The sequence below is a fragment of the Anabrus simplex genome, chromosome 11 (genome assembly GCF_040414725.1).
Source record: "Anabrus simplex isolate iqAnaSimp1 chromosome 11, ASM4041472v1, whole genome shotgun sequence".
In the NCBI taxonomy this organism is placed as follows: Eukaryota; Metazoa; Arthropoda; class Insecta; order Orthoptera; family Tettigoniidae; genus Anabrus; species Anabrus simplex.
In genome coordinates this window covers 21,893,504-21,917,048 of record NC_090275.1, presented here as the reverse complement: position 1 = coordinate 21,917,048, position 23,545 = coordinate 21,893,504, and the positions used below count along the sequence as shown (strand labels likewise).

Here is a 23,545-nt window from a genome sequence, read left to right as displayed (position 1 = left end):
TATTTTGACGTCTATCAATACCTTAAAAAATGACGTAACTTCTTCGAATATACAACAGCAAACTCAAGACGCCAGCATTCACCTGATAATTCTTCTTTATAACATCATTTAATGCACACTGGACTTTTATGATATATGGCGCACCAAACTTTACATAACTTCCGCTCAGTGCTTCGTCAATTGGAAGAGTTATTATTTTTTTAATATATTGCTACTCAATTTCCCACATGGTATGTACCTTTTAAAAGACAATACTTGTGTTTACATTGTTTATGTTTTCTTCGATATTTACGCTTTAATTTACTTCAGGCTGATGATGACCTATTACTAGGTCGAAACTAGTCCCTATGTAATTTAACTATTTTCATTTTGTATTGAAAAGGTGGACCAATAATAATATATTATTTTACTCTATTGTAAATCTTGCATATCGTGATACAATTCAAGAAATGATGTCATTTTTCTTCCTTTACAGCACTATCGTGAATTGAGAACTGAAGCAATGAAACAAAAGCAAAGAACTTCAGTGAACACAGACATCACACATGAAACTGTTGCAAGTGTAAGACAAACAAAACACATACGTGTGTTATTGTAAGCGTAGCACCAAAAGTACTTGTAACGTAGTAAAGTAGGTATACATAATATTCTCCAAAAATATTTCTTAATTTACCGCAGATTTTAGACTTAATTTGTGTAAAAGCTATTATTATGTTCCATTTGTGACAAATTTTACAGTGACATTTTGTATATAGGAATGCGCTACGTAACCCAATCACTGATACAGTGAAGAACACATCCTCAAACTTAGATTTCCTTAACATGAATTTCTACTTGCTTCAAGCTGGGTTCCATCAATTCCCTTATTCTTAGCAATTCCACATGCTTTTACTTGCAGCATATCGTGTGACATACTGCTGCCATTGTTTCTGGCTTCCTACACCCACACTTGACACTTCCTTACCCACTCTCGCATTCTTTTCAAACTGTGCCCCATCGAACAACTTGGTACTCTTTTCGAGGCCAGTAATTTTTCGTTCTGATTTCACCAACATCTAATCAAATTCAGTTAAACAGCGAATTTATGACTTGCAGCCCACACATCAGATCTGCTGGCTAGAACATTCAATTTAAATACAATTAAAAATCACTGTAAAGCTCGTAAGTCCACCAGTACTCATGATGGAAGATTTCACTGGTGGTCACTTTACAAATGTTCCCTGAAAAACTTCGAAACTATAATTACCCCCATATTGACAAGACTGCAATGGGGAAGCTTGAGGTATTCTTAGGAATGTGGTTTATAGGCGTGGAAAAGCTAGTTATTGTTACCCTCCAGGAATGTGCTTTTTATAGCCTAAAACACTTTCTCACTGTCAAAGGAGTAGCAGTATTTCTGTATTTCATTTAGGAGGGTCCAACATGCAAGCCTTTTTCTTTTTTTTCTATTTTTCTCTTCAAGAAATTAAGGGGGTTATGTAATTTTTCGTCCACCGAGCTCAATAGCTGCAGTCGCGTAAGTGCGTCCAATATCCAGTATTCGGGAGATAGTAGGTTCGAACCCCACTGTCAGCAGCCCTTAAAATGGTTTTCCGTGGTTTCCCATTTTCACACCAGGCAAATACTGGGGCTGTACCTTAATTAAGGCCACGGCCGCTTCCTTCCAACTCCTAGCCCTTTTCCATCCCATCATCGCCATAAGACCTATCTGTGTCGGTGCGACATAAAGAAACTAGCAAAAAAAAAAATTTTTGTCCAAGGGATGAGGACCAGAAGCTATTCCTGTAGGATATAATGAAAAGAAGGAACATCTGGGTCGAGTACCTTATTCCTGTGAGTTATGAAAACAAAGAGAAGGAATGTTTGGATTGGGCACCTCATTCTTGTGGGTTATGAGGACAATGAGAAGGAATGTCTGAATCATGCACCTTACAGTAAAACGTTGGACTGTGAGCAACTTGGTTTGCGAGTGTTTGGCAAGACGAGCAAAACTCTTAAATGAATTCTAACTTGATAAACGAGCAAGGATTTACACTACAAGTAGTACTAATCTGTCTGCTGAGCATCACCGTGCCTCGCTCACATAGTCGACATAGCGTATACATACTCTACTGTAAGTTGCAGCGTTGTAATCAAGTGAACCCGTAAGTTATTTGTGTCCAAGTGTAGTGACTGTTATATTTAGTAGCCCAATGGGCCCCAGGACGAAAAAGCTTGAAGAGGAAGGCGGTAAGAAAAGATGATTAGAATGATTACGACCTTCGAGAAGTATGAACAAGGTGTGCATATATCCGATATCATGAATTTTACACAAAGTCTACATCAAGTAATTGAACAATATTAAGGAAGAATTAAAGGATCTGGACATCCAGCAAAATAAGTTGTGAGAACATCCAAGCAATGGCCATGTGTTCTAGAAAATGTAAGAAAGTTGCTTCTTGTGTGGATAACTTTATATCAATCAAATCTCATTAGCATGTTCCTTATTAAGATGTTTTCTTGCTTAGCACATCGGAAATTCGAAGTGCCGATTCACGCCGTATTATATCTATATAAAAATACCTCACTTATCGTGTCACAATTTTTCACTGTTACTGCTTAGTATGATCACATTTTTACTAACCTAAAAAATGTACTTTGTCATCCTTTGTGAAAGGAACATGATTTCCAACACAAACAAGAGCCCTCACCAAAGGTTGGAGAAAGTTGCACAAAAACAGAAAATAAACTTGAATTCCTGAACTTGCTGGCCGGTTTTCAGTGATATTGCTGAATAACCCAGTAAGCCTGTTTGTGCTTGTATTTTGCATTCCATTCAGAAGTTAGAAATTAATTCTGTGTTGAGTGATATAGTGAAGGGTAGCGAATATTTGTCGAGTGATAGCCTACCTACAGATAAGTATCATAATCATGTGAAGTTGACTAGCATGATGTTTATTTGTCTTGTGGAAGCCCAGTTATGGATAATGAAAAATTTGAGAAATCGCTTACTATAACAATGAAGATAAAATTAAAATCCAGGAAATGGACTGGCATCTACATCTTTCACCAGTGGCGCATTATGTTGAAACTTGCACCTTCAAGTTTCAACCCAAGTCAATGGAAACAAATTGAAGTGTAGTCAAATTCTAAATGGTAGTCCAAGTAATTCTCTCCATTTCTCTCGCACATGGACGAGTTTAACTTCCAAATAATTCATGGTCGAAAAGTGTGACCAGAAAAGAATGTTTAATAACCCACTAGTCCAACATCTAACATTTGTTTTATAAAGAGTGTGATCTGCAATAATACTTTGATACTTTCATGGGCCCCAGTGCATATATTTTCATATTTGTTGTCCGGCTTTTTTGCACACCTTTTAATACACTGTTATTATTTAATTAGCCCACGCCTTTTAATGCTCTCGTCTCATCTTTAGAAACGGTAGATGGCCTGTAATTTTCATTGTACCGATATATACACAACGTAAAATGCATGTATATTGGAAAAAACATATCAAGTGTTTACATATTCCTGTTGGATAGTTTTTATATTTGTGTATTCATTAGTACGTTTTTCCCCGTAACCCATTCTCTTTCCCTGTCCCACGCAGAAACGTCTTCTTATGGGAAAATTCACTTTGATATAAGAATGCTTTAGATTAAAGGCACGTTTACAGAATGAATTATGCTCACAATCTAAGGCTTTATTGTATGTGACAAACCACATTTATTAAGATGATTGTGGAAGGGAACAAAGACACCAGAGGAGGACCACAATTGAAGTACATTGATCAGGTCATAAAAGATACCAAATGCCACACACACTGTGCTGAACTGATCTGCTGAAGATTAAGAAGCCTAGAGAGCTGCTGCATATCAATCCTAGGTTTAACTACAAAAGAAGAATTTTTCATCACTCCTCTTCCTATCTTTAACAATAATTTTACTGGTATCGGTTTTATATCCCATTAATAACTATCCTCACTTCCTTGGTTTCATACCATGACGAATATCCGCCACTCCATAGCTGAGATGCCATCCAACAGCAATTCATAAATGGGAGAAATACAGTAACCTGAAGTTCCTGCAACAGCTAACCATCCAAGAAACTGTGTTCAATGCACCAGCTCTTCGCCTTATGTTAAGAAAACTATTCTGGACTATTAGCCAGCTCAAAGGATTTAAGATCGGTGATGCATGGAAGGCAACATGAAAGAACATCCCACACTTCAACCACCCAAAAATCCTTCCTTAGCGAGCACTTACACTATAATATAAATGTATCCTCAAAATGTCATTTCTTTATGTCCAGTAGTTTTGGCTCGGCAATGATGAATCAGTTAGGACAAGTTATTTTAAATACAGTGGAATCTCAATTCTCCATTTTTGGAGGACCATTAAAATAGACATACAACATGGGAAAACAGAAAATCCGGGAATGAATGAAAGCCATCAACAATTTGGCTAAACATCACAAAAATGAAATATGTAGAATTATAATCTTACAACACTCCTAAACCAAACCAAACTACGGACCCACTGGGCCTTTGCCTGCCAAGCGACCGCTGCTCAGCTCAAAGGCCTGCAGATTACGAGGTGACGCATGGTCAGTGTGACGAATCCTTTCAGCCATTGTTCCTATCTACCTAGACCGGGGTCGCCGTCTCACCATTAGATAGCTCCTCAATTAAAGGTAATCACGCAGGCTGAGTGGACCTGGAACCAGCCCTTATATCCAGGTAAAAATGCCTGACCTGGCCAGGAATCGAACCTGGGCCCTCCAGATGAGAGGCAGGCAAGTTAGACCACGAAACCGGCATCAGACATTAATTATCAGTACGCAAGTTCAAAATCTTGATACTTTGTGTTCAGTTTTACAGGGGAAACTTTGTCAGTTTCCCGTGAAAACTTCTTTCAGTTCAGCAACTTTGATTAGCCAAACTCTTCGAAAAATCTAGTAACGCCAAGCCAAACGACAATCGACCACAAGTAGTTTTCAATTCTCGCATCCAATAAAATAAAACACATTGGACACAAAAGCGCCCAGCATGATGGTAAAATCCCTTCCTTTCTTAATCTTCCATTGTAATTTGGTCTCTGGTTCATAGTCAGCTTCTGGAAATCTTGTACCACGTAAATTAGGCCTACATCGAATTTTAAAGGTTATGTTGAACTCGAGAACATGGTTTTGAAGATAAGTATTGATTCTCAGAAGTTCTCTAATGGATTATATTCAATTCTGCTCATCACTAATTCAATTAAATTGGAAAGAGAAAAATAATCTCATCAAAACTTCAGAAATTACAGTTATTTGTAACCTTGGGCTCAGCTGGAATGCACTCTGTCTGCATAAGTCAGTGTACAAGTTGGAAATTATACAAACCCCTTACATGTAATGTGCGCAAATAAAACGACTGTAGTTTTTTTAACTTTTAAAATGAAAATGTAAAATACCCAGTCTCATTTTAGGACCAAAACAGTAATAGGAAATCCCAAGACTTCCCATGTAAGGTACAATATCTGTTCTGGTCTTGATAACATAATCGTATACGATTTGTATACTAGATTTGTGCAAGATTTGTGTTAAGGAGCAGTTTCGATTCCTGCCTGAAAGCCCAGTTACTATACAGTGCCCTGAAGAAAGTGCCGAAAACCTGTTCGGCAATACAATTGAGAAAAGTAAAAATATAAACATCCAACCCTGGACATAATGCGGACGTTTTATAAGTGCAAACATTTGACGAAACTCGTTCTGTCTTCAGGTAGAGCTGTCAAAATGCTCTGCATCTCCTTACAGTTATTGTGGACACTCTCTGCTTTATAATTTCTGAGATTCTCTAAACAATACCACCCAAATTTGATGCTAAGATGGTCCCTTAAACAAGTTCACTGCCGATCGCTTTTCCAGTACAGTACTTGCTCTAATTATTGCAGTGACCGGGCATTAACGCCAAGATCCATAAATATGCCATAGTCGTCCTTTCGTGAGATACAGTTGATTGAAAAACGCTTGATAGACGATTTAGCGTTGATGGGACTGAAATTTCTAGATGGTTGCATCTGGGAAATTGTTTCTTCGAGGAACGAATAATGCAGAATTTTTACAACGTGATTTAATTATGATGCTCACGGGACCACGAATTTGAACGCATGATTCGGGAAAACATAGGTTCCGGGAACGGATAATCGAGGTTCCACTGTATGTACATATAGATGGGCCACTGGCTACATTCATTAAATTAAATTAGTTAATACATGCCTAAAGTTAAAACTAGAAAAAAGAGAATATATTTATCACCTATGAATGGAAGCCTGACCCTGGATGACTGAGATGTTGAGCTCCTTCTGAGGTACAAATGGAGGTCCTTCCAGTTCTTCAATGCGTTGCGGTTGAGGCCATAGTAAATGCAGGCTGCTGTGGGTCACCAGAGGACGAATGGGAGTGCGTATGTGCGTTCTGACCAGGCTCTCTATTGCCTTACCACCGCAACATACAAATTTGAATATTACATCAATATTATATCAGTAACAATAACAAGAAAATATTTTTGAATAATTTTACCAGTAGACATAATATCCTTAGGATTTGTGACATGTGGAAAGAGGGAAACTGTAGAAAAACTTCATGTTTCATGAAGACATTGCTCTGTGTCCTTGGAAGAGAAACTCAACTGACCGTGTCTTGTATTAATGATGCCAAACTGTTTGAAATCAATGGAGTGTTGCTCTATTTATCACCAGATGGCTCATTACGTGATATTATATTCTGAAAATAAATTCATATTGCAATTTTTTTTATCCTTTTATTTTTCATGTCTGTGAGCTAGAAATAGACAATGTCATTATTAGTGCACATATTTCTACTGTATGAGCCACATTTTTAGCCTGGTCCATTTTAAAAAAATTAAACACACATCTAGGTTTTGCAAACACAATCACAGGGTTTTTAGTGGTCATATTTGCCGTCAGAATGCTAACAGTAGCACTGGGAATATGGTAAGAACTTAATGATGGTTTTTATGGACATCAAGAAGGCCTATGACAGTGTGCCTAGAGAGATAATCTGGGAATGCCTAGAAGGTATAGGTGTGCCAAACTTCCTGATCAATAAAGTAAAGATGCTCTATCAAAAGTGCTTCACCCTCGAACCGGTAGCTGAAATATCTCTAACCGGTGGGAGTGCACCACACATTTGCAGTACCTGATGTATGTCATTCTGACAGATGTATTATTCACAGAATATGGACATATAATACACCAGAACATTCAGCATGAACTGGACTATTGAAAAGTGATTTGCATTTACCCTCAATGTAGTAGTTTTTCATTTTATGCCCCTTTAAATGCCCCCTCAAAAATCAAAATATTTTTTATTTAGGTCCACATATCAAATATAAATGACTAATCAGTTTTCTGAAACTTTTTAAAATATACATTTTGTAGATTAATTCCGACCATAATACACATTTTAAGTGAATAGTGTTAATACTTCAGGAATTATTCATTAAAAAGTGCGGCAGTTGATAAAAGTTCTAACCGGTGGGTGTTAATAACCTACCACAGGAGGCACAACATTTGTCCATTCTGCTGCAGTGAGCCTTGAATTTACAGACGTATTTAATTATATTACAATACCTTCATCATTTAAATCCAAAAATGTAGTCATCGTGTGTGCATAACACATAGTAAACAACAAAAGCAAGCCACAACAAAATCAACATGTGTTTCAAAGCTGTACGAATTACAACCTTCAATTGTTTCAAAGATAGCAAAGGTAAATGGATGTATTTAACACCGAAACATTCCACATTCCAAGGAGAAAACATGCCTGATAAATGCTGCCATCTAATGGAAATATTTACTACTGGTAGAGTAGACCTGACGATCTATCGTCAGCGGCGGTTGAGATAGGCGCACACTTGCTGATCCATCGCCAGCTACCGGTTCGAGGGTTAAGCTGTGTCCAATTAGGGGATGGAAGATCAGATTGTTTGAAACCGAAAGAGGAGTCCAGCAGGGAAGTGCCTTGTCACCACTCCTGTTCACCACTGTTATGGATCGGATCATAAAGTCCATCAAAGAACAATGCAAAGAGCCTAACACTCTAATATTTGCAGATGATGCTCTGCTCTGGGGAGAAAATGAAGCAGAAGTACAGGAGAAACTAAATCTTAGGAATGGCAAGTTTAAAGAATATGGACTAAACATCAGTAAAAAAAAAAACTGTTGAAATGACTATCAACAGAAAAGGCACAGATTCAAATATTTTCCTGGAGGGAACTCTACTACAATCTGTTTCTAACTTCAAATACCTTGGAAGTATCATTTCAAAAGATAACACAGTAAACCAAGAAATACTTAATAGGACTCGGAAAGCTTTTCAATTTTATTTTCAATTGACAAATCTACTCTGGGATGATAAAATACCCCAGAAAGCACAACTGACCATGCTTTATACCTACTTCATTCCAATTCTCACATATGGACTTGAAACATGCACACTACGTAACAAGGCTACTAGTAAAATCCTGTCAACAGAAATGAAATTAATCAGAAAAATGAACCTAAAGTCCAGGAAGGACAAGATTAGAAATGAAGCAAACAGGAAGGAGGCTGGCATCAAAATACCTATTATCAAGTTTTTAGGAAGACGCAGGCTACAATGGTTTGGACATGTTATGAGGATGGACGGTTCGAGAACAGCAAGGAATTACTTTGAGAGAAAAGTGAAAAGGGAAAGGCCAGTTGGGAGACCAAGGAATAGATGGATAGACACAGTGAAATCAGAGGTCATCAAGAGGAACGCCAAATAGGATGACATAGAGAAACAGAAACTATACTTTGACAGGAAGAAGTGGCGAGCGCTTGTATACCACACCCAGGAAACTGGAGCTGGAAAATGATGATGATGATGGTAAATGTATATTTTACTATATTTTATCATTAATTCATATTTGACCAAAAATGTGGTATAAAGCATATATTTTAGCTTTTCTCCAAGTATATTTATGTTTTATGCTTATGAAGAGATTCTGTTCGTGTTGAGTTCTTTGGATTTCCTTTCTTTAAAAATATTCTGTGGCGAATGAAGCTTGAAGGTATCAGGTTTCATGAGCAGCCAAAACAGAAAGGATAAAACAATGTTAGGAATGTGGTCAGTTTGCTGCTGCTCTTCTAAGCAAATTCTGTACTATATTTAATTTCTTGTGTGCCATATTTCCAAGTTTATATGTCATATTTTTGTATTTGTTTGTGGGGGGTGGCATAAGTGCATGCAAATTTCCATAGAGATCATAGAGGTCTTGAAAATGAGCCTTCTTCAGGATGCAAGTTAGATCTTGAACAAGAGAACAATGAGCTTCCCATTTTGCACTGATGAGGCTCAAAATATCTTCACCCATTCTTAAAACAGTCTTGCTTCTTCACTTTCTTGAAGCTGCTAACTTCCTCTCCTAAATCAATGATGATCTGACACATGATCCCAAAGTGAACCTATGAGATGCTAAAAAGACCAGCTTTAAGCAAACCATGTAGTAGACCAACATAAACCATCAGACCTGGGAAGCACTTTGTGAGTATCACTTACTTCAACAGTGATCCAGGCTTGCTGTTTAGAACTGTTTGAATAAGAACATCATAGAGACAATGAGTCCAAATGGCAAGTACGCAAGCTTTGCCACATCTAACCATGCCTTCTACTATCTATAAACTGCAATTTGTGTGGACACAAGTTCATGTTTAGTCACCAGCGGTTTTCATAAAGGGCATCGAGTGAAAAGTGGTTTATTAAGCAGGAAAATTGTATATTTGCAGACAAGTAACAGCCAAAGATATCACAGAAATCCGAGCCCAAGTCATCATACTAATAAAAGACAAAATGAAAAATAAAATCAAGAGCAATGAAAGAAAGATAAAGAAAATAGAAAGGAACAGAAATAAGATTAAAAAAGAGACAAGTAAAATATGAGGGGCAGAAAATATGGAAAATATATAAAGCAGGTAAAAGAGACTTCATCTGTTAATGCAAAAGAGTGTCAGCAACAACAGAGCTAGGGTCAATTCATTTCAAATGTTTCATCATTGTTTGAACAGTCATAGCCATGATCAGTCAAGTTTCTCTTCTGAGGACATAGAGCAATGTCTTTACAAAACGTACAGATTCTCTGTAGTTTTTATCTTTCACGCATCAAAACCCATAAGTTATCATGACTGTAAATTTGGGTTGTGAAAGAAACAATTTTTTTTTTTTTTTACTTTTGCTTTACGTCGCACCAACACAGGACTTATGGTGACAAAGGGATACGAAAAGCCTAGGCATGGGAAGGAAGTGGCCGTGGCCTTCACTAAGGTACAGCCCCAGCATTTGCCTAGTGTGAAAATGGGAAACCACAGAAAACCATCCTCAGAGCTGCCAACAGTGGTGTTCGAACCCATTATCTCCCGGACGCAACCTCACAGCTGCGCGCCCCTAACTGCACGGCCAACTCGCCCGATCAATTCATCAATTTTATCAGTATGTTTCAAATCTTACCCCCACTCACATTCAAAGGCTAAAAGTTTTCAAAATCAGGAGCCAGTTCACACTTAATACACTACAACAATAACTACCTAGCTTCAAAAAACACATGCAATAAGCATTTTGGACAGCAGATCAAATGTCCTTTTTAAATACCTGCAGAGTTTTTAAGAAGTTTGAAGTACTCTGCATAATAATACAGTGAAATCTCGTTAGTGCACTCCTCATTAACATGTTTTTTTTGCCTAACACATTGTAAATAGAAGCCCCAATTCCCATCATATTAAATCTGTATAAAACTACCTCACATGTCACATCACAAATTTTTATTATCACTGCTCATATGATCAAATTTTTCCTAGCCCTGAAAATATTCTTTGTCACCCTTTGTGAAAGGAACATGATTTTCAAAACAGATAAGAGCCCTCGCCAAAGGAGGCAGATCAGACAAAGTTGTGCGATAACCAAAGAAGGCCTCGAATTCCTGAACTTCACAGGATAAGTTATACCTTTGGGGAGAAAGCCGTTTGGGCCAAATATGATTCCAGTTATACTAATTTCAATTTCTTTCTCCAGGATGTCCATTGCGGGTTTGTTGAATTCATTCTAGATGGAAAAAACATTTCATTGTAAATTCTGCAAGTACTTTTTTTTTTTAACAAAAACGGACTTCATTTTTAAAATTATGTTAATCTAAAAGTATATAATGTCTGAAAGAAGTAGTATTTCACTCACATATTTTTGCTCTATATGTTGCATACCACCAGAATTTTGCATTTTATAACGTTATATTCCTTCATTAAATAAGTATCTAATTGGAGCTAAAATTATGAATAAATTTGGATCACATTTTTACATCATTTTTGTCAGTTTTTAGGTACTTTCATTTGGATATTTTTAGGTCGTCTTACAGGTCTTTTCAAGGTCTTCAACTTCCGAGCCCTACTAATAATTAATCTTACCTCACAGCCAAACACAAATATTGATTCACAATGGTTTGAAACAGATATGTACGGTGGATTGCTTTGTTGGTTTTAATTTTAAAATTCTGCTGTCCAACTTGTTCAGTGAAGTCATTACGTGGTTGCCAACTTCAAAACTACACACATTTCACTTCCCTATGTCAATTGCCTCCACCACTTCTGACACTGTAGGAACTGGCTCATCATCACCTTCATCCTGCACAGATGCTTCTAACGTCTGTTCTTCAAGTACTTCATTTATTGTCATAGTTTCATACACTGGAAGATCATCAGCGTTGACGTATGATACAAAACAGATACCTCCTGCTATTTGGTACCATTCTTCATCTAGTGTGACAGCATCACCAAGAACATGACAAAAGCCAGCTGCATTGAAGTAGTTCCAAATGGTGTTTTGCGCTGCAGAATTCCAGGCAGCCTAAATGAAATGACTGGCATCTAAAACAGTGATTTTTCTCATTGTCAAAACCAGTGCAGCCAATCTTCTCTGTAGCAGCATCTTACGATACTTTTGCTTCAGGCACCATTTTATTCCTTGATCTAATAGCCGTAGCTTACACGTGTACATAGTTTGTTGGGAGGAAAATGATCCTTATGTTTCACCAACTGAAGCACTGGTGGGGGGAGGAGTGTTGAAAAGTGCACTGATTAGTGAAGAGTGCAATTATATTGTTTCTTACGCCAAGCCTTGCATCCCATGCACATAAGAAATTTTCAAATACCACAGAAGCTATCCATGCTTTCGTGCTGGAAGTGTACTTGAATGGAAAAGATTGTACATGCTGGAAACATCACAGATGAGTCCTTTTCCGATAACCAGTGGTAGCAATTTCTCAGTTCCACTTTCATTACAGTACAAGGGAACTGTAAGCCTTTCCTTGTTAAGCCTGCCACCAAGACACTTAGCGCCCTTAAAATCTAGGATTTTATCTGGCAGAGGATGAAAAACTAGCCTGTTTCGTCTGCATTTTAAAAAATCATCAAGACTACAATATTTCAAAATTCATGGAAGCATTGTAGGTTTCCACATTTCAATAGTTTTTCACAGTGTAGTGTCATTACCCACAGCAACAGCCTCGCATACATCTATGAACAGTTGTGTTGACTCTTGAATCTTTCAATCCAGCCACTGGATGCTTTAAAATCATCAAATCCCATCTTCTGTGCTCTAAATGTGTTGCCTGAGCTTGAACCATAGTTCCGTCTAACAGCATATCAGAAGCTTGCACTTGTACAAACCGCTTAAGAACTTCTTCTAATTCTCGAAACTGACCCTGGCAATTACGTTTTCTTTTAGCACTTTTCTCTTCTTCAAAAGCAGTTTCAATCAGTTTACATTTAATTCCAATCGTATTTAAGGATGACGGAGGAGTGTTTAACTTCCACGCTAAATCCACATGTACAATACTAAAAAGAAAGTATAGAGGTTCCACCTTTTCAATACACTGTTATTAAGTTGTACCAATATTAAGTTACAACATGTTAACTTTGGGATCGGTTTCGACGCATTTAAAGTGTCGTCATCAGCCGATTAAGAGAACAGGACAAAAGGACTAAAATCATAAACAATTATAAACACACATAACACATATAAGACGTTATTCACAGTCAAAAGGATGTACGTAGAAATATAACACTTTTTATGAAGAAGTAAATTTAGTTGAAGTCAATTTGTAATGTGACCGTCTTATATATTCTTGCTGCGCTGTAATCACGTAAAAAGACATTAAACTGATGATAAATAACGAGTTAAAATCTTGATCCAACATAACATCTTGAGGGATGACTCATTACAAGATTTATTTTGAGAAAAGCAGCTTGTGTACAGTTGCTGCTAAGCAAGGTCTTATAGGCACTTGTTTTATCGGCACGTTGAAGGGTGAAAAGCGACATACATGAAGTCCTAGGTTACAGTATAGGACTTAAGTTCCTCAGTTCGATGCGGATATATGAAGCCTAAAGAAAAGAAAACACCATATTGGGAAAATGCATTGTTGAGGAATGTACTAACAGGATTCCATGAAGCTTAAAGAAAAGAAAATGTCATATTGGGAAAATGCATTGTTGAGGAACGTACTAACAGGATTCCACTGCATTTGAAACTAGCTCAGTGGTGTCATTTAGTCGAACGCCTCTAACATTCAAATCATACAAACTGAATCCAACCATTGTTGCCTCAGTCCTCCCCTGAGTCTATGATTGACCAAGGTAACCTCTCCTCCTCTACTCACTTCACGTGACCCCACCATCAAAGCCATTTTACATCATCCACAGAGTTCATTCCTATCTTCCTTCATCTCCTCATTTCAAGCACCCTCCTGTCCTGTTTCCACCCGTTTGGACCAATCGTTCTCGTTACTTTCATGTCTACTACTTGCAACTTACAACTAAGATAGTCTGAATATTAATGAATGAATCAATGAATGAATCAATGAATAAATAAATAAATAAATAAATAAATAAATAAATAAATAAATAAATAAATAAATAAATAAATAAATAAATAAATAAATAAATAAATAAATAAATAAATAAATAAATAAATAAATAGGATGATTAACTCGCTCTGTCCAGTTGTGTAAGCAAAGTAATTATGTAAAAATTATTTCCTGAAAAGCATTTGAAATCAGTTTGAACACTACATAACAATAACAACTGATTTCAAAAATGCTACCGACTTCTTGCTTGCTAACCAGAATTTGCAAAGTTCTTATTTAATCCATAACTAAGAATGTAATGTAATTTAATGCACCTGATCTATCCTAGGACTGAGATCTAGAGATGAACACTGGGAAGAATACATGACGGCCGAATGAGCAGACATACGTTCCTGGAATGTAACGGTCTCATGACCGTGGTCACCAATACCACTGTTAAATGACTCCACGGACGTGCTTCTGATACGAGAGTCCGTGTGATGTCCCACGTGGTCATTATGAACAGATACGTTATCGCTGTTATGATTCAAGTGCTCATTATTGTTCGTGCTCGGACACACAGACGAGGTGAAGCCTTCGAGAAGTATCCGCAGCTTGGGGTTGTGAGAGGCTAAGTCCAGAGGCGTCTTCCCACCAAACTTGCTGGAAAAAAAAAGAGCAATGTATAAGAAATACAGTAAATAAGTTAGAATAAATCTACGTGGTGTCCTTCAGCATGCCTTTTTCAAGAATTTTCACTACCCTTCGAATGAACTGAAAGATCGTAACTTTTCACTTATACAGAATGTCCTTGAAAAAGGTTCCAGTATTCACTGAGTAGGCAGCACACAACAAAGGAAAAAGGTCCTATGCTAGTTTTTGCTATTTTCTTTACGTCCCACTGACACAGATAGATCTTATGGTGACGATGGAATAGGTAAGACTTAGGAATAGGAAGGAAGCGGCCGTGGCCTTAATTAAGGTACAGCTCCAGCATTTACCTGGTGTGAAAACGGGAAAACATGGCAAACCATCTTCAGGGCTGCCGACAGTGGGGTTTGAACCCATTATCTCCCGGATACAAGCTCACAGCTGCACGACCCTAACCACTCGGCCAACTTGCCCAGTGGAAAATGGTCCTATGAACAATGGTCACAAACCAAATATCTTCGGAGTTATCTTCCACTACCACTACTAACCATTATCACAAAGTTCCAATAATTTACAGAGGGTCGTATGCAACAAGACGGAAATACGTCCCTACCTAAACATTGGTCGTAAACCTACCAACGTGTTGTGTTATGGTCTTGTTATTCAGGAGGTACATATCTTGCACTCTGAGCACTTTGTTGTGAAACAAATGTGAAACCACTGTACGTAGAAAATAGACGCAGTAAATAGTGTCCATGCATTTGTAATGTCTTAGGCAAGGACAAAACACACCAGTCAAAGTACAGTATTCCACTGCATACTACAGACCTTATTGCTCTCACAGTCAGATAGGTTAGTTTCGTCAAGTGTATGGTAGTGTTCAAATGGTGCATGTTTCGTTGTGACACTGCGGTACTGTAGGGTGGAAAGCTGCACTGCAATGGATGGCGGTCACATTGAGCACTTGTTGTGAAGAATAGATCCAAGACATGGTGGTCAATGATCGTAATGGTAGCGGACCATAACCCTGAAGATATTGGGTTTGTGACCAATGTTTATAGGACCTTTCTTCCTTCGTTTGTTGTGTGCCACCTCCTGTGTAAAATGCAAAGCTTTTTCAAGGATACCCTATACATTTTAAGAACAAATGCAAAAACTGTAAAAAATGGAAATAAATATTTTGTAAAGGAAAATACTTTAAGATTACACCTACTATTAAGTAACAATAATGTAATTTGTTTCAAATCCCACTAATCACTTTTACAGTTTTCAGAGGCGCTGATGTGCCCCAATTTTGTCCTACAAGAATTCTTTTATGTGCCAGTAAATATACCAACAGGAGACTGACATATTTGAGTATCTTCAAGTATCACGGGGCTGAACCGGGATCGACCCACCAGCTTCAGATAAGACGGCCAGCGCTTTACCGTCCGAGGTATTCAGTCCAACTACTATGTAATACAGTAAGTAGTTTACAAATTTTATAATATGTGATTATAAAAGGATCTCTCTACACACTTCTAATGAAATCTGAAAGTAAAGAAGCAATGAACTCTTTCATAAAATAGCATCTTGTACATTGAGGTGTGCTTCAATATCTCCTTCGTTATGGAAATGAGTTGGCAGTGGTATTCTTCGCAAATGCTAATACAGGTATTCATCTGTGTGAACAAAGATGTAGTAGTGTATCCTAAATAAGCACTACACGGCTCAGCTTCCAAACTGACAGTTCCCAAACATCGCGACCAACTCTCGATCTGTGTTGCCGGTGCTTTACTGCTATGAGGACAGCTGATGCAACAAGTCCCCCCTAGCTCTCAGGGATGGGAAAACTTCTGATGTAGTAAGGTGTTTTTCTTTCAAGAAAATTATTTAAAAGTCGGTATTACGTAGAAGTGGTAGTACCGCTCCCCACCAACAGGCAGGGGATACTGTGGGTGTTATTCTACCACGGAATACCAGTCGCCATTCATCTTCCAAAATATTAAAAATACTAGATACCCCCAGGGCTAGCCTCCTACCCCTACGAAGTGTCATGGGCGCCCATGTAAATGTCATTCCTAGAAAACCACACACGTTATGAATGCACATTACAAACAAATACACAAAAACTGAAAAAAACACAGCACATTTACTAGCAACATTCAACACTGAAACAAGAGAAGGAAATTAGCAAGAATGAAATATGCTACTTACTGCTCTGGCTGGCGTACGAAGAAGATTATTGTCTACAATGGGAACTGATCTCAAAATTACAGGAATCATCTATAGATGTATCACTGTCACTACCACCCATACCCAAAGAGAAGACTAAATTTTCTAAGTTGTTCCCCACCACAAAATCATCTTCCCACGTCTCTCAAACATTCAAGAACAGACTTCCTCGCTATCACTGTTGCAGCCTTGTCATGAATATCAAATGATAAGTGCGTTGTCCATTATGACAACACAATTTTCAGAAAGATGGTTCTTCTTCTTCTTCTTCCAAATCCCACCACTTTATTTAGTCTTTCCACCATTCTTCTTCAATCACTCTGCTGCTGTCTTGCATTGAAGCTGATCAATAATATTGCTGATAGGTAGTAAGGTAAAGGTCCGACTCCCTGGTTTTAATGATTAGCGTTGAACCTTCAGTTCAGAGAGTTCCGAGTTCTGTCACCTGTGGTGGGACGGCAAACTGGAAATTATCACTGTGTTTCATAAAATTATATTATCTAAGTTCGGACATGTAAACTATTCACCTTTTATTTTAAGAAACCTCAAGAAAAGACTTTGGAGCTCATGAACTTTTGAAAATTATCAATTATGGAATTGCTTAATATATTGTTTTTACCATTTTATTTTTCTGGACAGATCAAGAAATTATTTACCTATTATTTGAAACTGTAAATGAAAATTGTAAGAATTATTTTCAAAGTGATCTTTGAATTTAGGCCTAAATTTAATGTAGTTGTGTTTTATTGAATTTTGAAAAGGTTGTGTATCATTTAAATTAATTTCAAGAAGCTTCAAGTAAAGGCATTACATCATTTTAATCCGCTTGAAAAACTAATCAAATGTGCATGATATTTAAAATTATCAGTATTTAGGCCTATGAAGAATGGACTCTGAAGAAGAATATATTGAAAGGTTTTTTTTTTTAATTATTGTAACTGATGGGTATGAAGAAGATCTATGTTCAAAGAGATCTGGGTATTTAAATTTCCTGTTTCAAATTGTATATTGTTCTGCAAATTGTATACATAACTTGTGAGGCAGGGTGCGCCACGTGTAAGTGTCCTTTCCTGTCGTTTTGTAATATCTGCTAATATGCAGGTTCAGCAGAAAAGATTGTTCTATAAACTCCTTGTAATTAGCTAAAATAACAGTGTTTCTTAGTGGCCAAAATATTAGCATTTTTCATTGGTGAATGTGGTAATCTGGAGTGTTGTTATTGGCTATTTGTAACTGTACGATTTCCGGTTTTGGGCTCCTCGTGTGAGTGATACATTTTGTCCGCGTCTTTTCCATCTGTCGCAATCTACAATCTTCATCTCCGTATTGACGAACTACACAGTTAGAAACAGGAAAGGATTTCCACCTATCAATACTTCTTTATTTCACCTATTACGCTACAGTACCGGTTTCGGGTTAGCATAATAATACCCAGATCTCTTTGAACATGGATCTTCTTCACACCCGTCAGTTACAATAATTTTTAAAAAATAACTTTCAATATATTCTTCTTCAGAGTCCATTTCTTCATGGGCCTAATAAGAGCACTGTTATTTTGGCTAATTACAAAGAGTTTCTAGAACAATCTTTTCTGCTGAATCTGCATATTAGCAGATATTACAAAACGACAGGAAAGGCCACTTACACATAGCGCACCCTGCCTCACAAGTTATGTAGCATAATAAGTGCAATAAATAAGTATTGATAGGTGGAAATCCTTTCCTATTTTCAATTCTTTTCCATCTGACCGACCTAGTGAGCGCACACGCTCGGGGTCGAGGTCTGTCCCCCTCTGGGGGTACCCGGTCTCTCTTTGGTAAGTCCTATTTCTATTGTGTTTGATTTTATTCAACCCACTCTTGTGTTTTGGCCGTTTCTCATTTAACTTAACTTTCTGTGGTAATGAATAATATTATTTAGGCGTGTCGGAGTTTCCTCTAGAATCCCGTATTCACTAATTTCACTTTTCTGAATTACTGTGCTTTCGACAGACAGTCATAGCATCTTGTTATTGGCGACTCTCTTTTTACTGTAATTCAGTACCAACTTTAATGTTAAAGTTTGTGTTTGTGCTGAGTCACGGTCCCACAGTAACTTGTTATTGGACATTAGCTTTTATGCATGTCTCATACACAACGGATCGACCGTGCTCACATCAGTAGAGAACCCGATAGTATACCTATATCATCATCATTTCTTTTTATCCAGCTGTAGCCGGGTAGGGGCAAATATGGTTCCTCTCCACTTTCTTTGGTCTTTCCACCACTCCTCCAACACGTGTCCCAGTCCAGGTTTCTTTCTATAATACTGTGTTGGATTGTGTCCTTCGATCTCAATCGTGGTCGTCCACGGCCTCTCCTTCCTTGCATTTGCATTTCCATCACCGGTTTTGGCATTCTTTCATCACTCATTCGCTTTATGTGCCCAAACCATCTTAGTCGACTCTTCTCTAATCTATCATTCATTTTCACTCCAATTTCTTCCCGGATTTTCTCATTCGTTATTTTCTCTCTTCTACTCTTCTGTATCATACTCCTCAAGAACTTAATTTCGGCTGCCTGTATTCGACTCTCATCCTCTTTTCCAATGTCCAAGTTCCTGCTCCGTAAGTTGTTATGGGTACGTAATACATCTTGTACATAGTTTCCTTTGCTTCCATTGGCACATCTTTGTCCCATAACATGTTTCTTACACTACGATAGAAACAGCTTCCAGCTTGAATCCTCGTACTAATCTCAGCATTCAGTCGAGTATTCTCCATTATCTCACTCCCCAGGTATTTGAACGTCTCCACTACTTCCAGGGGCTTGCCTGTAAATCTTATCTGACCTTTCCCCTTCTTTCCCCCCTCTAGTCATAACAAGAGTTTGACTCTTTTCTACACTTATTTTCAATCCACATTCTTCGATCTTCCCATTCACCACATCCAACTGTTCTTGAACCTTCATGTCCTCAATCACAATATCATCTGCAAATAAGATGATGTTCATTTCTCTTCCTCCTAGCTACAAGAAAGTAGAAATGGATTTAGATATACAGTAGTTATTTCCCATTTTTAATTTAAAAGTTATTCATGTGCTTTTTTTCTTTTCCTGTGTGATGTACAGCAGTTGTTATGGAACCCAAAATTGACATTGAGAACTCAATAACTTTAATGTAGCAAATACCAGTGGTCTCATGTTTGGGAAAACATGATATAATTTATTGAGAAAGTATCCTCAAAATTGTACCTGTCTTCTTCTGTAACGAAATGTGAAGGACACAGCATGCGTGAACTATTTTTGTATTTTCTTAAGTGTAAACGAAGACCATGATGGTCCATATTTATTATCCACACTGAAACGAGTGTTGAAATTCATCTGCTGAAAAGTATGGGGACTTTCGCACCACTCAACCCGTTGTGTGCATAAGAGTCATCGCATACACACGGGCGCATTTCACTCCCGCGCCGTCTGAAAGAGGCCTGAGGACTTTTGTACATAAATTAGACCTACTGTAATTACGTGTGTGACAACGTACGTAAATTAGCCCTACTGTACTTATGTATACAGCTGACATGTTGGTGCTTACTTTTACATTCGTAAACTAATTGTGTAACAACGTACATAAATGAGGCCTACTGTACTTATGCATAGTGGTTTGCAGGACATTCAGTTATGAAGAAGAAGAAGAAAGCTAGACAGTTTACAGATGATCAAAAATTGAAGTTTATTGAGAAAGTGGATGCTAAACCACACATGAAATGTGTGCAAATCGCCCAGATGTTGGATTTTCCTGTGACAACTTTAAACATAATTGTAAGCGACATGTACGCATTTCTAAGAATGCTTTTCCTTGAAGTTCTACTATGTTGGTGTTCTTAAAATGTATTATTTCATTAATTATAATTGTAAACACTTCTTTCTTTGTTTTTATAGTAATTATTTTTACATTCAAACCTAACTTTAAATTGAACAGCGAAATTGTTTTTAATTTTTTTTAGCACGTTCCCTCTTTATGACTCTTTTTTTCGGTCCCCACAAAAATGTCCTAACCAGTTTTGGGTGTATAGAAGAGAAGACAGAGCACAAGAAGAAGAAGAAGAAATCACTCACAGAAAAGAGAACTGGATAAGGTGGGTGTTACAACATCCTGCAAACAATTCTGAAAGGTTGTGTGGCAGGGAAGAATTGCAGAGGATAGCACACAGCAGTCAAATAATGGCAGACTGGTCCTGTTGTAGCTTCAAAGAGTTGAAGAGATTGGCTAATGAATGGGCAGCAAGGAGAGCCACAAACAAAAACTAAACTTTGAATTGAACACTGCAAAAGAAAAATATGTTTAGAAAATTATAGGCTCTCTAGAACTACACCAGTCCCATTCATATTTCCTTATGTCCACGCAAAATAATGGAATATACCCCCCACAAAGAACTTATTAAGGTGGACAGTGAATGAACTCACCCCTTTAAAGCTTGAATGAGTGGATGAGCTCCGCTATGTAACAAGGCCCGTACAACTTCCAAGTCACCTTGGAACACTGCATCATGGAGTGGTGTGGCACCACACGAATTCATAGCATTCACATCAGCACCCCGATCTGTTCAGTAGGAAAACAAACGAAAATATGTAACTTTACAACAACAACAACAAATTATTTCAGTACACATTATTGCCAATAAAGAAGCAAATATGAAGCAACTAAGAGTTAATACTTCTTTCCTCTTACCCTACATTTCCTACAACATCAAGACTGAAGATCTATCAATGAGCGTTCAAGACAGATGAGGTTGAAGCAGAAATGAGCTTGTTGGGATGAGAAGAAGTAGATGTAGAAGAACTGAGAAGGGTGAGCAATATACGAAGACATGGAGATTGTCTTTGTCCTTGTCCCCTCTTTCGATTGCTCCGTCTTCCAATCCTGAACTCTCGCAGAGTTTGCCCTATTATGTGTTCCTATTCATCTTTCTATACCACTTGGTAGAGTTGTGGGCTACTATAACACACTTGGTGTGGATTTCTCTGTGCTGTTGAAGGTAGATCACTTCTTGAGTGGGAGCAGTTAGCTACACTGCTTCTTGTTTGGTCTGACAGATAGATAGATAGATAGATAGATAGATAGATAGATAATCTTTATTTACCACCAACAGGATAATAGGGAAAGACATTAAATCTGATGACAGGAAGAACTCAATACAGTGAAACCTCGTTAAGTGCATTCCTCATTACATGTTTCCCCGCTTAGAACGTCGTAAATTCAAATTCCCGATTCTCATCTTATTGAAACTGTTATAAAAATACCTCACTCATCGTGTCACAAATATTCACTATTACCGCTTAGTACGATCACATTTTTTCCTAGACCTGAAAATGTTGTCATCCGTTGTGAAACAAACATGATTTCCAATTCAGGACAGAGCCCTCGCCACAGTAGCGTGATAACAGGAAATAGCCTTCAATTACTGAACTTCACAGGATAAGCTGCACCTTCGGGGAGCAAGCTGTTAGCCTCAAGAATGTTCAGTTTTGCTTGCCGGTTAACAGTGAGATTGCTGAATAACCCATTAAGCATGTTTGTGCTTGTATTTCACATTCCATTAGCAGTTAGAAATTGATTTTGCATTGAGTGGTACAGTGAATGGTAGCGAATACTTGTCACGTGATAGCCTATATCAGGATTATCAACTTAACTGTGTGAGGTTGACTAGTGTGGTGCATATTTGTCTTGAGATAGCCTAGTTATGGATACGGATCAACATAACTGTGTGAGGTTGACTAGTGTGGTGCATATTTGTCTTGAGATAGCCTAGGCAAGATGTAGGCATTTATATTACACAAGGCGTTACATTAAACAATACACATCTTATAAGGAGATAAAAACAGGGACGAATATAGAAACAAATGAATCGTTGAGAAAACAAAAGTTATACATATCAAAAATAACCTTAACCACATATCTTGCAGTGCGAAAGTGTTCTTAAATGATTCCTAAATGTAAAAAAAAAAAAAAAAAAAAAACACACGCGCACACATTTCTGGAGAGCCAGCAGGCAGGACAAAGTAAAGTGAAACCTTAAGAGTTCTTCTGAGAAGAGTTCCTCATTTTTTCTATGTTCCGACTAACTAATGAAGTCTCCCTTGAGTTCCTGATAAACATACACACAGGAAATTCTCCTTCACTCTCAACAATAGCTCTAAAGATCAACGGTAAAATTTTTATTTTAAATATTGTGCAGAGACGTGAAAGCATGATTTTGAACATGATATAACTCCTTCATATAACCCAGTTTTTTAATACAAGGTGTTGCATTAAATAATACACATCTTACGAGGAGATAAAAACAGGGACGAATGTAGAAACACATGCATGGTTGAGAAGGCAAGTTATACATATTAAAAATAAGCTTAACCACATAACTTGCAGTGCCAAAATATTTGCCTTGAATGATTCCTGAATACAAAACGTGCGCGCACACACTTCTAAAGAGCCAGCAGGCAGGAAAAAGTAAGGTGAAACCTTAAGAGTTCTTCTGAGAAGAGTTCATCAATTTTTATGTTCCGACTAACTAATGAAGTCTCCCTTGAGTTCTTGATAAACATGCACAACAGGAAATCCTCCTTCACTTCCAACAATAGCTATAAAGACCACGGTAAATTTCATTTTTAAATATTGTGCAGAGACGTGAAAGCATGATCTTGAATATAATATAACTCCTTCATTTAACCCAATTTTTTACACAAGGTGTTACATTAAACAATGCACATCTTACGAGGAGACAAAAGCAGGGACGAATGTAGAAACAAA

The 23,545-nt window shown here is 37.6% G+C and overlaps 1 protein-coding gene across 1 annotated transcript in view; it reads right to left on the bottom strand.

Moving 5' to 3' along the window:
• The window catches only part of LOC136883059 (uncharacterized), a 106,168-nt gene that overhangs the window by 68,881 nt on the left and 13,742 nt on the right, over positions 1-23,545 (bottom strand). The window contains exons 5-7 of the mRNA XM_067155206.2: positions 21,205-21,340; positions 14,233-14,560; positions 6,280-6,458 (exon numbers count right to left, since the gene is read on the bottom strand). Of these exons, the coding sequence (XP_067011307.1) occupies positions 6,280-6,458; positions 14,233-14,560; positions 21,205-21,340 (643 nt within the window). The remainder of the gene's footprint in view (positions 1-6,279; positions 6,459-14,232; positions 14,561-21,204; positions 21,341-23,545) is intronic.